Source organism: Vipera ursinii (genome assembly GCF_947247035.1).
Source record: "Vipera ursinii genome assembly, chromosome: 1".
Lineage (NCBI taxonomy): Eukaryota > Metazoa > Chordata > Lepidosauria > Squamata > Viperidae > Vipera > Vipera ursinii.
The window spans coordinates 158,443,143-158,459,804 of NC_139512.1; the positions used below are offsets into that span (position 1 = coordinate 158,443,143).

A 16,662-nucleotide genomic window follows, 5' to 3' on the forward strand; every position below is an offset into this window, starting at 1 on the left:
ATTGCCATTTATTTGCTGCAAGACGCATCCAGTGAAAATACTCTGATTTATTATTTATAGTCCCAGACCAATAAAACATGAGTACAAAAATTTAAAATACAGAAAAATAAATTCTCAAGCAAGGAATGACAAGAAAAGAATATCAGCTCGTTTCTGCAAACCATAGTTGTTGCTAGAAACTTTGCAACTTTTATAGTGATTGTCTAGCTTAGGTCTTGCAGAAGAAAGATTGTAATTTCTTGACCAGGAAGAGCCAGGGTTTTTCACCTGTGCGTCTGCGTCTGTGTGCATTTTGGTAGGTCCGAATTTCAAACCTTTTGTTTAAGTTTGATTAAGGTTTTATCTGGGCCAGGTGGCAATTTTAGCAAGAGTGCACAAGGTGCCACATCAGAATCAATTTGCCTTCTCAGGAATGAGGAAAACCTGTCCAGTATGGTGAAGTGAATTAGAGACTCGCCCCACTAGATTTGTTATAAGCAAAACGTGAGATGAGAAAAATTCCAATGGTAGGGTTAGCTCCTGATATATGTTTGCTGTTCTGATAAATCACAGGATAAGGGTCTAAATCAGACATGTCAAACTTGTAACGTCACGTGACATCACACAACGTATCGGGGCAGTTTTGCCATTGCCGGCAATAGGGGTGAATGCACACACAAGCGCGCACTGGCCAACCTGTCAGGTTGGGGACCCCTGACCTATCTGCCTTAAAACCATGTGTTTTTAGGAAATTTGTTAACATTATTTGTTCAAAAACTAAGGTTCTAGTTTTCTCTAGAAAGCATTTTAATCTCCTATTAAATAAGAAACAACTTCTACGTTTAAGAAAGTGAGAATACGCAGTTATCCAGTTCTACCTTACATCTGTATAAATCATGCTATTTAATTATCTTTTCATGGCTTAAATTTTCTTCATAATTTGTTCCTTTACTGCTACTCATGTTATAAATAAAATTTTTGCAGGATGTTGGGTTCCAACCTGTTATAATCAGACTTGTTATTCTGGCACTGCCCACACATTTGCAAATTCTGAATCATCAAAAAGATTAGAAAATAGTTCTAAAAACATAAGAAGAAGGCTAAAATCCCCAAGGGAGTGATACTGTGAGCAGTGGCACATTTCAAATTTTTGTCTTGCTATGGAAATTAATTTGCATGGAATGAAGCCTCGGTGTGTTCAGAGTGGTTTATTCCCTGTTTGTGGAAAACAGGATTTCAGTGGTAGCATTCTTTTTTTAAAAAAAATGCTTAAAGGAACGTATATGCTTTTGTAATTTTTAATGGATGAGTATTGAAGGTCATGCAATCCAGATGCTTTCATGTAATATCAATTGAAAATGATAATTAAAGTCTGCATGTACAACTTGCATGATAAAACTTTATAAAGTGCAATTAAAGCACTTCTGGGTTTCCACTAGTTCTCCTTCCATCTTTGCAGCCTTGAATGCCATTCCTGTGCTTTTCTTGATTCCAACAGAGGCATTCTGACACATCTGAACATAAGATCTCCAGCCAAAAGCGAAGGCCACAAGGTCCTACCTTTATAGTGTCTCGGTTTTTGATATTATATAATATCCCAATTACTGGAAAGTATGTCTGTTGTTTTGTGCTGTTCTAATTTATCTTGCTTCTGCTCTTGCTTTTATTTTCACAGATGCCGGTGTGAATGATTTTGTTACAATGCATTGTGTATTCATGCCAAATAGTCAACTCTGTCCAGCTCTGATGGCTCAATATCCTTTTTTAAGTTATACATACCACAGACATACCAGCACACTAAGTCATTTTTTTCAGCATCATCCTAACTTTGAATGAGGGATCCAATCTGGGTTGGTCACCGGGACCAGAGTCTTCCAAGCTTTTGGATTCATGCTGAAGCCCATTCTCAGGGCAATTCTCTGTCAACAGAATGTGTGAGGGAGAGAATGTGTTCTCTCACCAGGACAGACATTCTGGTGACAGAGAAGTTCCCTGATAATGGGCTTTAATATGAATTCAAAAGTTTGGAAGACTAAACCCCTGGGCCCAGTGACTGACCCAGATTGGATCCTACAACATTATCCTGGGACACGTATATTTCCTTCATTCGTAATTTTGAATGGTTATTAAACAAATGGTTGTAATCAGGGACCATCTTGTAATCCCAAGGATTCTTCAAACCATTTTGGAATATCTTATTGTTATTCTTGGCTTCTCCTCCAACTCTTAACCCTAATCCAGTGTATCAGATTTCTCTACTGGAAAGTCAAATTTTTATCATTTAAAATAATACAGGTATATTATTAAATATTATCAATTTTTTATTTCAGCATGTATAATTTATAAGTGAGCTTGTACTGGGCACTGTTCTGCAACCATAATAAGCAAATTCAATTCAATGCAATTCATTATTACAGCCAAAGGCCAACACATAAATAATAAGCAAATAATATTTTTTAAAAATGGATAAATGTTCATAAGCAAAATGAAGGATCCTATTTAAGTGCATTCCAACTCATTATATACAGTATATTTCACAGGAATAAAATCCTTTTTCTGCCAAAAAAATAAATATCTGTTATTTTAACTTCATTTCTATTAGTTCTCCCCAACTGAGTTTGCAATTAAAATGACAGGAAATCTTGACCCTCTTTATAGAGTCATTAATAGGGATCAGAGCATTCAGATAGCTGTGAAGATTTGTATACTTGCACGAAAGTGCTGAGTATTATTATCACTGCTGTCTTATTAATATTTTACATAAATCTCTGTATTTCCCTTCTCCCAAAATGAACACTGAGGTTGAGTTTAAGCATCTAAAAGGAAATAAATCAGTAATTATACAGAGGGCAGAACAGACTGCATAGTTAGTAACAGTTCTTAAAGCTCAAAATATGAAATCAGTATTCAGTCACAACATCATTGTTGATTAATACCTTAGAAATTATAGCCTCTCTAGAATATTATTTATACATAACACTGTTATTCTGATAGATATGCAGCATGAAATTTACGAAGGGAAGGCTCCACCTTTTCCTACGATAGAATTTGCATGGGAGGAATTATTAGGAGAATTAAAAATAAGTACATGAGCAATGGAAAAATGGAAAAGAAATGGTTAGTGCCTGTGGTGAGTCACTTAATCAGCAGGTAAAGGGATATTGAATAATTACAGGGCTTGCACGGAAAGAAGCGGCATGGGAAGGCAGGAGAAACTCAGTAAAATGTTGTTTGATTTTTGAAAGGCTATAGGGACCAGAGCCTGCATTGTCAAACCTTTTCCCTGGGTTCTGCTACTATAAAACAAGTTGTCAGCTTCGGATCTCGATTCAGTATTTTTCAGATTACATTAAATGCTCCAAATCCCAGCTGTCAAACTTTCGTTTTAACTGCAAGGAAATAGTGGCTGTGTGAAGAATTCAGTGTTTTCAAAAATCACTCCCTTAATTATTTCATGTACACATGGCTGTATCTTGAGGAGAAAAGATAGAATATTTTCTAGTGAGGAACTTAAAAGTTTTTCACTTATATCAGAGACTGCACTATAAAAGCCTTCAGAACAATTTATTTTAATAATTGCCTTCATCACGTCCTCTTCCTTGATAGAACTGTCATTTGCAGAGGATAATCTGGGCTATTAGTTTCACCTTGTAGTCTTGTTCTGTAAATATCTGTTGCTGTCTAAGCTGTCTGACTATAACTATCCCTATGTATCCTAACAAAGTAGGAATATGTAGAGTTTTAGAAGTTAAGAAAATTGAATCCTGGGTTATTACTTAGTCTTCCATTTGGTTATGCCGGATGCTTGGTTGATGGTTAGATAGTTAAATGGAAATAACGATTTCATGAAGAGGGGGTGGAGGCAGAATAAGTCTTTGTGGAAAGATGCACTAGCTGGCTTTCTGCAAGGAAGAGAGCTACATAGCACAAAATGGATTATATTATGTTAATTGAAAAGAATACTGCTTGCCTGTCTTGGAAAGATTTACTTCCCTGAGAGAAAGCAGCAAATAAAGCAGCAGTATTCAAAATCCCATCCTACTACCACCAGATCAGGCCTTTGGCCTGCTTCACTCCACATACCATCTAAGAACAGTTCTGGTTTGCCTTACCCACAGAAATTTAAGTGCCCTCACATGCTTTCATGCGATGGCAGGAAGCAAATCACAAAAGTGCGGTATGTTAAACAAACTGTGCCCTCCACAAACAGAATCCCTTTATTGCTGTGAAAATACAGAGTGGTAATAATACAAAGTAAAACACAAAATAATCTCTGCCAACAACACATTCTGCCTATAATATATTTAAAAAATAGATAAATTGAAACTGTAAAATGCAAAAGAAGAAAAAGTAAGCACAATTTAAATAAAGCATTGGTTCATCTTAGGAAGAGAGAAAGAGGATGAGGGAGGATGAAAGAGAAATGCTAAAACGAACAGAATAACTCTTAAAAAAGAAGTGGGATTGGAGTGAACTGCTGTGGTAAAAGCATCTAGGATCAAGTGGATGGATTGGCAATGAATCAATGAACTTAATCTCAGTAGTGCAGTATTCCATTCACTAAACTGGCTAATGGATCTAACAAGGTCCATTAGAGTGACATTTGTGATAGAAAAAAAACTTCTGCTGGATCAACAGAAGTTAGCTGTTTTCTTTGCTGATTCAGAAACTTTATGTTCGGTTCAAATGGTGCAAATCACAAGCACTACTACTGTTAGAATGGGATTTTAGAAAAGGGTTGTATAATAATACAGAGCTAAGGAAATGTAGTATCTTAGCATGTTTTTCTTGTTATGTCTATATCCATCTTCGCCTTAAGATAAAAGTGCAACTATTATCCCCATCCCCTGATGTTTCACTTTCCAAGAATTTGACCATGACCAAATTTATATTAATGTACAGGAAAACTATATGCTCCATTTCTTTCACAGTGCAAAAAAAAAATCCACTATGTTCACGTTTAACCCAAACTCTTGACCTGTCCTGTTTTATTGGGAAATCCTTTGGATTCACTTGTGCCTTCTTTTCCTGCTACTCATGTCAAGTGAACAAGTGTCACGAAAATCTTTTAAACTGGAAATACACAAAGTACAATTTTGAACTTGAAAACCCTTCTGGCCTGGCTGCTGTATCGCCTAATGGCCAAGGAAGTCAATTTCCAGAAAGCCCACAGTTTTGAGGAAATGATAGGGAATTCAGAGTGAGTGGGGGTGATGGGGAATGGCAAAATGACTGTTTGCCTTGACATCCTGGCACTTACCATGCTCAGCCTTCTCAAGGCACAGAGCAAGAAAAACTGGACTATGCACTGAATAATAAAAGGCGAGTTGTTCGTTTAGTTCTACTATGGGCTGCTTTTTATGGTGATGTTCTGCCAGAAGAGGAAGCAGCAGTGGCATTTCTGGAGGTAAGGCGCATTATTACAACAAGTGTTGTCTCTTTACACTGAGAGTATTTATTGTAACATGGGCAAAGCCTGTTTTCAGTCTTCCAAGGATATAACAAAAAAAACTCCTGGTGACATTTCAGGTTTTGATGGGAAAATGTGACTGTCTCTTCTTGCACATCATTTTGGGGGAATGATTCATTAGTTAAGCTTAAAATTTGTAAGAATAATGGAATTCACTTTTATATGATATCTGAGATTGTCATCTCACTGTGCCACTTGGCATGGCAAACATCTCAATTTTTCTTTTGAGCATCAAATGATGAAAACATTTGAAAAGTTATTATTGCTGGTAATGCATTATTTTTCTTTTATTTGATAATTAAAACTGGATTGGAGTGCTACATTTCTTTTAAGGAAAAACAGCAGTTGAGATAGATAGTAAAAGATGAAAGGATTCTAAAATAAATTAAAATGCAACCGAAAGCAGACTACAATTTTCAGTATGGCAGTGGGAGAAATATATTACTCTTGGGGAGGAGATCGAGGGTTTATCCACATCTAAATATTTATCCACATCTAAATATTTAGATGTGGATAAACCCGTTGAATATACAGTAGAGGTGACAAATAGATTTAAGGAATTAGATCTGATAGACAGGGTGCCTGAAGAACTATGGACAGAGGTTCGCAACATTGTACAAGAGGTAGCAACCAAAACCATCCCAAAGAAAAAGAAATGCAAGAAAGCAAAATGGCTGTCTGAGGAAGCTTTGCAAATAGCTGAGGAAAGGAGGGAAGCAAAAGGCAAGGGAGAAAAAGAAAGATACGCCCAATTGAATGCAGAATTCCAGAGAATAGCTAGAAGAGATAAGAATGCCTTCTTAAATGAACAGTGCAAAGAAATAGAAGAAAACAATAGAATAGGGAGGACCAGAGATCTTTTCAAGAAAATTGGAGAGATGAAGGGAACGTTCAATGCAAAAATGGGCATGATAAAGGACCAAAATGGCAGGGACCTAACAGAGGCAGAAGAGATTAAGAAGAGATGGCAAAATTACACAGAAGAACTATACAAGAATGAGCTTAACGTCCCTGATAATCACAATGAGGTGGTCACTGACCTCGAGCCAGACATCCTAGAATGTGAAGTGAAGTGGGCCTTAGAAAAGCTGAGCAACAACAAAGCTAGTGGAGGTGACAGTATTCCAGCTGAGCTATTCAAAATCTTAAAAGACGATGCAGTAAAAGTGCTACACTCAATTTGCCAGCAAATTTGGAAAACTCAACAGTGGCCACAGGATTGGAAAAGATCAGTTTACATTCCAATTCCAAAGAAAGGCAGTGCCAAAGAATGTTCAAACTATCGCACCATTGCACTCATTTCTCATGCTAGTAAAGTTATACTTAAAATCCTACAAGCTAGACTCCAGCAGTATGTGGATCGAGAACTACCAGAAGTACAGGCAGGATTTCGAAGAGGCAGAGGAACTAGAGATCAAATAGCCAACATACGCTGGATCATGGAGAAAGCTAGAGAGTTCCAGAAAAACATCTACTTCTGCTTCATTGACTATGCTAAAGCCTTTGATTGTGTGGATCATAACAAACTGTGGCAAGTTCTTAAAGAGATGGGAGTACCAGAACATCTTATTTGTCTCTTGAGAAACCTATATGCGGGCCAAGAAGCAACAGTGAGAACTGGACACGGAACCACTGATTGGTTCCAAATTGGGAAAGGAGTCCGGCAAGGCTGTATACTGTCGCCTTGCCTATTTAACTTATATGCAGAGCACATCATGAGAAAGGCAGGGCTAGATGAATCAAAAGTTGGAATTAAGATTGCTGGAAGAAATATCAACAACCTAAGATACGCAGATGATACCACTCTAATGGCAGAAAGTGAAGAGGAACTGAAGAGTCTCTTGTTGCGAGTGAAGAAGGAGAGTGCAAAAGTTGGGTTGAAACTAAACATTAAGAAAACCAAGATCATGGCATCCGGCCCTCTCAATTCCTGGCAAATAGATGGGGAAGAAATGGAGGTAGTGACAGATTTTATTTTCCTGGGCTCCAAGATCACTGCAGATGGGGACTGCAGCCAAGAAATTAAAAGACGCTTGCTCCTGGGGAGGAAAGCCATGGCAAATCTAGACAGCACACTAAAAAGCAGAGACATCACCCTGTCAACAAAAGTGCGTATAGTCAAGGCTATGGTCTTCCCAGTTGCAATGTATGGCAGTGAAAGTTGGACCATAAGAAAGGCTGAGCGCAAAAGAATTGAGGCCTTTGAACTCTGGTGCTGGAGAAGACTCCTGCGAGTCCCTTGGACTGCAAGGCGATCAAACCGGTCAGTCCTAGAGGAGATCAACCCTGACTGCTCTTTAGAAGGCCAGATCCTGAAGCTAAAACTCAAATACTTTGGCCACCTAATGAGGAGGAAGGACTCACTGGAGAAGAGCCTAATGCTGGGAAAGATTGAGGGCAATAGAAGAAGGGGACGACAGAGAATGAGGTGGCTGGATGGAGTCACTGAAGCAGTAGGCGTGAGCTTAAATGGAGCCCAGAAGATGGCAGAGGACAGGAAAGCCTGGAGGAACATTGTCCATAGGGTCGCGATGGGTCGGACACGACTTCGCAACTAACAACAACAACAACAAATATTTGCAGTAAATTGTCATAAATAATACTATTTATTATGTACAGGAAGTATCCATAACATGCTATTTTTAGTGATACTGCTCATAAAGATACATTCTTGGCTGTTTTTCCTTGTTTGAAATCAGCATAGATATGATACAGATTTTGTCAAATCAGCTGGCCTTTTTATGCCATTTGAAGAGTGTTTTTAATCATTTAACAGGAGTTTTACGTATCTGTATCAGATGATGCAAGGGTAATTACAGCACTCAAAGAACAACTCCCAGAGTTAGAGAAAACTATGAAACAAATGTAAGTATCAGATCGAGCTCATTGTTCCAAACTGATCTCTGCCAATGCCTAGTATTCTGACTCTGACTGTTGTTTAATGATTTATCCCCTTGCTGAGACCCCTGTGCCTGGCCTGTATAAGCGGATACTATCACTGTTAACAGCCTTTGCCAGATAGCAGAACTCATGAAATTACCTTTTAATCATCCAGAAGGACCTTTATTTGCATGTAGAGAAGATTACAGCAGACAAGGTGTGGTAGATATAGAAATGGACGGTATTTCAAGGTCAAAAGACAGTAATGTTCCTGCCTGGTGTAGATTGGCCCATGCAATGGTGGGAAGTGATAGAACAGAGTTTAAGGAGAAGGAGGAAGTACATCACAAATGGGAGGGGGTTGGCTGAACAAATTAACATAATGTTGTAGTTCCCCAAATTTACATAATGTAGTACCCCAAACAACCACATGGTGGCAGCACAATATGCACTGCATAGTGCCTTATGGCTGATGTAACAGCACACCTAGTGTTAAATCTAAAACATTATCATTTTCAGACCAGTCTTCAGCAAAAAAAATTTGGCTAGTATTTTTTTTTTATAAAAATGCATATGCCACAGTTGAAGCTTTTGGTTGTTTTCAAGGGCAGTTTCATTTAGAGTGCAGTGCAGTAGTCTAGCCATGAGTTGATGAGGGCAGAGTTCCTGTTGTCGGGGGTACAAAAAATGGATGCATCAGCTGAAGCTGTGCAAAAGGCACTCCAACCATGGACCTTACCTGTTTGTGGCGTAGGTGAGCGTGACCCTATCCAAAATCGGTGCTAGAATTAGAATCAAGCAAAAAAGCAACTTCATTGTGCAAGGATCTAACCTGCGCTTGTTTTGACCCGTCCGATTCCTCATAGACTCTAGGCACTGGGTCAGCCTATTCTCCAAAGCACCTGAAGGCAGGACAAGAAGCAATGGATGAAAACTAATCAAGTTCCCTAGAACTAAGGAGAAATTTCCTGACAGTGAGAACAATAAACCAGTGGAATGGCTTTCTTCCAGAAGTTGTGGGTGATCCATCACTGGAGGCTTTTAAGAAGAGATTGTACAGCCTTTTGTCCAGAATGATACAGGGTCTCCTGCCTGCACAGGGGGTTGGACTAGAAGACCTCCAAGGTCCCTTCCAACTCTGTTATTCTATTATTCAACAGGCCCAGCCAGGATGGTCATGTAAACTATCATCAGAATATCAAAGCATGATCTGTCCCAGTGGTTTCGGGTACTATAAATGTTGAGTGATAAACATTTTGTTTAAAAAAAACCCTGGTTCATGATCTTCAATTCCCTGAAAGCCAATTTCCTGGAAATTCACCGTTACAAGCAATGCAACAGCGTATATCATGTACTTTTGTTTTTAGTGGACTTATTGTATTTATATTAGGAATAGGGTTAATTTGCCATATTTGTTAACCTTTTGCTTTAACTATGGAAACTACTTGGTGCATTCATGAATGAACAAGCTGTGTAGGAATAATAAAACCAAGTTAAGTCTAATAAATATGGTTACCTAGACATTTCCAGTCTAGGATTAGCTTACAGAATCAAAAGCTCAATTCTGTATTGCTTAGGAGTCTAAAAATATTTATGGTATAAAATCTCTAAAATATAAATTTATTTAAAAAAACTCTTCGTATGTATTTGTATTTTTGTTGATTAGTTTAGCATACAGTACATAACAAAAAACACTGGATAATGTTTCATTTGCATTTGATAGATCAGAAGAAGCTAAAGGACCTCAGAAAAAGGTAAATATTTTGGATATGTATGCCACGAAAATAAGTTATTTACAAATATTTTATGTTACTTACTACCATGTTTCCATGGTACTTACTACCATATTTCTCTGATTAATTCTCCTGCGTGTATCCGTATCATATAAGCTTCAGGTAAGACATTTACCTGCAGTCAAGAAATGGCTTTGTATTCAGTTGTTAAGATGCTATATAGTTAAAAATTTACAGATTTAGGTCTCCGAAGTCATAATATCAGATGGGTACCATGAAATATTTTCAAAATATACAATTAACTTTGCAGGGTTTTTTTTCTCTTCTAAATTCTGCTGCCTTAATAGTAGATCATAAATTAGAGAATTTGCTTTTCTCTTGTATCTGTGATTATGAAGGGTTGTTTTTTTTCCCTCCCCTAGCACAAAGTCCTTTTGCAGCACTTTAACATGAGTGATGAAAGAACACAAAAACGTCAGCCCATCAGGGGAAGTGATGAAAGTAAGTCGGTGCACTGGACCACACGACTTTCAATGCCGAAAGAAAACAAAGCAGGATTGGTCCACACACTGAAATAGTTACTTGACAGGTTCAGTAACTTCTCCGCCTGGTTGTAATGTAAAGGTAGTCCTTGGCTCACAACCACAATTGGGAGCAGAATTTCCATTGCTAATCGAGGTGGTTGTTAAGTGGGGTCCCACCCAGATTTCACATCCTTTTTTTGCTGGCTGTTAAGTGAAACATGCAAGTTGTTGGGCGAATCTGGCTTCCACCCCCGCTCCACCCCCATTGACTTTGCTTGTCACAAACCGGCTGGGAAGATTGTATATGGCAATCACATGACACACACACACCAACAACAACAGTTGCCAATATATGCTGATTGTCCAACTTCCAAATTTTGATCATGTGACTGTTGGAATTCTGCACTGGTTGTAATGGTTGTTTTTTCCCCACTCTCTTAAGAACTTAGGGCCTTTAAGACAGGCCTACAGTTGAAGCCATAATGATGTCACATGATGTCATTAGTCATGCTAATGACTTGAATTAGGTCAGTTGCGTAATTTATGTCACTTGCATGATCGTATCATGACTCAGTTAATAACTACCCACCTTTCCTGTGGACATCCTTCTATCCACACAAAGACAGAAACAAATTAATCATGTTAAGGGGGAAGAGGAAATATGCGTAATCCCGAGGAGAGTATTTTGGCCTACTATCCATTATTCTCAAGAACTGTCGCTGCTAGCTTGGATATAATACCTAAAGATATTAGAACTAAGGTATGAATTCTAATTTATATATTAGTCCTAGAACTAATGAGAAATTTCCTAACAGTTAGAATAATTAATCGGTGGAATGACTTGCCTCCAGAAGTTGTGGAGGTTTTTAAGAAGAGATACGAGAACCAATTTGTCTGAAATGATATAAGGTTTCCTGCCTCAGCAGGGGGTTGGACTAGAAGACCTCCAAGGTCGCTTCCAATTCTTAATGAGAGAGCCATTATTATACAATGATTCTGTATCATAACAGTACCTTGCTCCACAGGAGAAGGCAGGTTTTAAGGGGCTCTTTCATAATGTTGTTATTTTTGTCTCAAGTTTTATTCAAGGTATGCTGTGTGGATCACACATACACCACCATCCGCATTCCAATTTTCTCATCTGTTAAAGAAGTTCTCTGCGCAGTAGCCGACAAACTGGGCTCTGGAGATGGCTTGATATTGGTCAAGATGAGTTCATCAGGAGGTGAGGCATTTGAATAACTTGCCTGAATATATCCTGAAGTGCCAAATTATGGTGAAATGAATATATTGATTTCCCCAATATTTGTCAGATTGAAAATAACAGGAATTGCTCTCCATTATCTCTGAAGGCACCAGCGAAAGGCTGGCCTTAAAAACTGATATATTTGATATATATATCAAATATACATTTGTTCTTTTTAAGGCCGGAATTGCATTTGCTGCATTACTCTTGTTGAAATAGGTATAGAAAATATGAAAGAAGCTTTAGCAACCTTAAGTGATATCTGTTAAATAAAAGATAAAGACATTGTTGAGGAGCTAACTCCTCAACATCCAGGCAGACTCCTTAGTTTTAAAGAAAAGGCTGACCATTTTATTGTCACATGATGATTTTCCAGCTATCCAATTTGCCTGCAACCACAGGATTTCCAATGTCTCCCATGCACGTTTTAACCAAATCTGACCCTGATTAGCTTTTTTGTGTTCTGTTAGAGTCAGATAGCAGATGATGCCACCTGCCATCAATTATATATTACGTTAGTCTTCTGCTACATTAGTGTTTCTCTTTCCCTATTAAAATTCTTTCCATCCATGGTGCTGTAATACAGTCTTTAAAATGGGAATCTGCTAAAGGCTGTACATTTAGGACACAATTAAGTTTCTTTTTATAATTTGAGCTCTTCTCCAGATTCGAAGGGATACAGATGACCCTTGTATCTGTGGTTTTCTTATCCCTGATTTGTGAATTTAAATTTGCAAAATGCACATCAGATCTTGTTATCTGTGATAAAAGATTTTATATCAGTTCAGTTTGGGAAGAGAGTTTGTGTGTGTGTGTGTGTGTGTTGCGCGCGCATGTATTCTACACATGTGCAACATATTAACAGAATTTGATGCATTTTTTTCTTTTTGTTTTATGCCTTCAAATCAGTGTTGACTCTTGACAACTGCCTGAGCTAGGCCCTGTAGTTTTCTTGGTAAGATTTTCAGAAGTAGTTTGCTTCTGCCTTCTAGGGTTGATAGTGAGGGACTGTCCCAAAATCAGCTAGGTGGCTTCATGATGAAGGTAGCACTAGAACTCCCCATCACCTGTTTTTTAACCTGCTGCCTTAACCACTGCAGCAAACTGGCTCTTTGGTGCAAGCATAAACTATGCTGATTCAGGGACTTGTTATTCACATTTCTTTTTGGGCTAGAATGGATCTTCTATATATAATAAGCACCAGTGGTATGTCTGTAAAATAACATGGGCATTATCGGACAGAAAACAGTGCTGTTGTAACTTTGAAAGATCACTAAATGAACAGTCGTAAATCGAAGACTCCCTGTACTTTCTCAAGGTAACAGGACAGAGGGCATCAAAAATCTCAGCCACAACCACAGAGTTGAAGGCCTGGCATTTTCATGTTCCTTGTGACATACATAGAAAAGAGGAATGACTTCAACTGCATGGTTATGGCGCTACCCTCTTGACTTTTTTTGAGCATCCCTGCTCAAAACCACTGACGTACTTACACTGTGACTTGAGAACTTTACAACTTTCTAGGATAACCTAATCACCTTCTTTTATACATAGTGGCGATTACATCATTTAGCCAATGTTAAACACCAAGTTTCCTGCATTATAAATTGTAAAGTGTTAGATGCTACTTTTATCTTGGGGGTAAAATGTGAAATGTTCAGGGATGGCTTTGATGGTGCTTCAGGTGTTTTATGGAAGCATATGGGGGCTTGCCCATAACTTAATTAAAAAATAAAATAAAAAATAAATAAATGGAGGATGTCTGAGGATTAGAGTTCTTCCAGAATAATGTTAAGAGTTCACTAAGCAATTCTGGGTTGTCCTTGAAGAAGTTCTACACCACAGGTCTGCAACCCGCAGCTCTGGAGCCGCATGCAGCTCTTTCAGCCATCTCCTGCGGCTCCCAGTCCTCTGCCATGTGCAGTCCCAAAAAAAAAGTGGGACTAAAAAAGTTCAACCAATCAATTCAAATATGCAGGGTAGGTGCATATCTCACCTCGGCTCCACTCTTCAGTCAAACCCTGTTCTGCACATGCGCACATGTACGCACATGCGCGCACATTTTTTGCGGCTCCCCATTTTTCCTTTTGTGAGGGAACCGGTTCCGAGTGGCTCTTTCACTGTTTCAGGTTGCTGAACCCTGTTCTAGACTGTGATGAGCAGATGGAACCAAAACTGGAATGGCTTACCTACTTTTCCCAAGCAAAGACTTTTGATTAATTTGATATCGTGAATACAAAGAACAGACTTATAAAAAAAACCTGAATGGGAACCAGCTCTGCATCCGAGATACTTAATGTACCAAACTTGCTAAGAGTATAATAGTTTGTCATGTCGGTCAGTCCATATTCAGTCTGTTCATGATATTAGATTGCACACTTGTTTACACAAAGACTTGATTTCAGAGGAGAGAAATCCATTCTGTAATGTCCTAATAACATACCTGCTAGTTTAATTTTCTTCTGCTTTTCATTTTTTACAGAGAAGGTGGTTCTCAAACCTCAGGATGTTTCAGTGTTTACGACACTCAGTGTTAATGGACGCCTCTTTGCTTGTCCTCGTGACCAGTTTGACTCACTGGTATGTATCTTTGCTCAGTTCCAAACACTTCTCAGATGAGAGACAATTCTTTCAAGTTACCTATACCCTAAATGAGATCTCTTATTCTGCAAATTCTGCTATAGCTTTGCAATAAAATATCATTTCAGCCTCTGAAGAAACTATCTGTGCAAAAGAAGAGCGGATTTAAAACTATTAAGTAGATTATAAATATTTACTGACTCATACTAGCTATCCAAACCTATTTTCTATGAATACATGGGAACAGAATGTGGCTAGTTATTGTCTTACACTAAAGACTGATTTGATTTGATAAGGGCGGAAAATATGACTGATATATAATTTTATATTTATTATATAAAAATTATTTTGGTCATATAATTATTGTAAAAATGCAGGGCTTTTTTCCTCATACAATGCCCAGAACGGAGTTCCGGCACCCTTTTTGGATGGAACCTTGTAGGGTAGGCAAGGCAGGTTGTATGACGTGTGAGTTCCGGCACTACTTTTTTTTTTTTTTTTTTTACAAAAAAAGCACTGTAAAAATGTATATGCTTTAAGACTTGAGCAGTACCGTATGGTATGGGCTGGAGTCTAATAAACTCTAGGAATACAATAAATATTTTGAAATAGTACCACAGGACATATTTACCAAAGTTGGCCACATTTGAGAAAACGTTTACAAGAACTTCCCAGTAAAGTAATTCTACCATCTTCCACTGGGTTCCATTTTTGTAGATGTAGATTTTTAAAATATATTTTGTGGTTCTTCAAGTTCATTCTCATTGCCAATCTATGTCAGCAGAAATTTTATGGGTCCAAGTTTCAATACTGGTTCTTCTTTTACTTTTAATGAGTCACCTTACAAGCTGATGTCTTTCATAACTAACTGTAAAATAGAAGTTTTGCCACTGCTTTAAAGGCAATGAGTTTTTCTAATTCCAAATACTTTAAAATAAAAGCAAAAATGTAAATATTTGCATATTGAAAATACCTCAGCTCCCTGTGATAATAAAAGATGTTGATATTTCTAAGGAGAGTTTTGAGGTGTGTATGTTATTTTCCATCAGCATTTAAGGATTTTGGGGTGAGCAGAAGACAACCTAAGTACTGTGGGGGTTTTTTTTTTAAAAAAAGAGAAATCTTCTGAGCAGATATGACTATAGTTTAAGGATAACCAAGCATGAGTGTATTCATAGAGGTTTTTCAGTCTAGAAGGAATAATTGGTATTAATAACTAGAGTTTTTATTTTCTATGATTAAGTCTGCCTACTTTTAGGTAAAGGTAAAGGTTCCCCTGCACATGCGTGCTAGTCGTTTCTGACTCTAGGGGCCGGTGCTCATCTCCGTTTCAAAGCTGAAGAGCCAGCGCTTGTCCGAGGACGTCTCCGTGGTCATGTGGCCGGCATAACTGGACGCCAAAGGCGCACGGAACGCTGTTACCTTCCCACCGTAGTGGTCCCTATTTTTCTACTTGCATTTTTACGTGCTTTCGAACTGCTAGGTTGGCAGAAGCTGGGACGAATAACGTGCTCATTCTGTTATGTGGCACTCAGGATTCGACCCGCCAAACTGCCGACCTTCTGATCGACAATCTCTGTCCTAACCCACTGAGCCACCGCGTCCCTTCTTTTAGACATAGTCTAAAAGATGCCTACTTTTAGACATAGACTAAATTGGACTTTTTTGGACCTTCATTGGACCATTTGCTTTGAGCAGTCCTGCTGAAAGCAGGCACTGCAAAGATAGTAAAGGTAATCCTTGCATAGTGACCATAACTGGAACTGGCAAATCAGTTGTTAAACAAAGAGGCCACTAAGTGAAACTGCAGCTGTGCTTATTATCCTGTTTCAGCTCTCCTCTGTTTTACAGACCTATAAAATGCAAGGATTGTTCATAAAGTTACTTTTTCATCCACCGTCATAACTGCGAACAGTTGCTAAATAAGACGGTCACTAAACAAGGACTACCTGTATGAGAAGGCAGCTTTCAGCTCTATTGCCTCATCTCTGCCTGTAAGCAAGGAAAACCACAGAAGATCTGGGCTAGTGTTCGATTGCATTCTTCCAAATATATTCTAAAATTGTTTCTACTGAGCAGCACCATAGGAACAGCCCATTTTTCAATACTAGTTTAAGGTAACATGAAAAAGGTGGGGGGGGGGAACCAAATGTGGATGGATTGCACTGCCCTCTGGTGGAATAAAAAGAAACTAAAAATGTAGACTGTGTCTAGGAATTACGGTAAGTGAAACTATTAAAACAAAAGTGA

The 16,662-nt window shown here is 38.3% G+C and overlaps 1 protein-coding gene across 5 annotated transcripts in view; it reads left to right on the forward strand.

Annotated features, from left to right (window-relative positions):
- Positions 1-16,662, forward strand: part of RAPGEF4 (Rap guanine nucleotide exchange factor 4) — a 179,818-nt gene that overhangs the window by 148,248 nt on the left and 14,908 nt on the right. For 4 of the 5 annotated variants that reach the window (XM_083348080.1, XM_083348078.1, XM_083348079.1 and 1 more), the window contains 7 exons: positions 1,655-1,733; positions 5,236-5,386; positions 8,226-8,314; positions 10,053-10,083; positions 10,485-10,563; positions 11,665-11,811; positions 14,315-14,412. In XM_083348080.1, coding sequence (XP_083204206.1) covers positions 1,655-1,733; positions 5,236-5,386; positions 8,226-8,314; positions 10,053-10,083; positions 10,485-10,563; positions 11,665-11,811; positions 14,315-14,412 — 674 coding nt within the window. The remainder of the gene's footprint in view (positions 1-1,654; positions 1,734-5,235; positions 5,387-8,225; positions 8,315-10,052; positions 10,084-10,484; positions 10,564-11,664; positions 11,812-14,314; positions 14,413-16,662) is intronic. The other variant, XM_083348081.1, reaches the window with a different exon arrangement.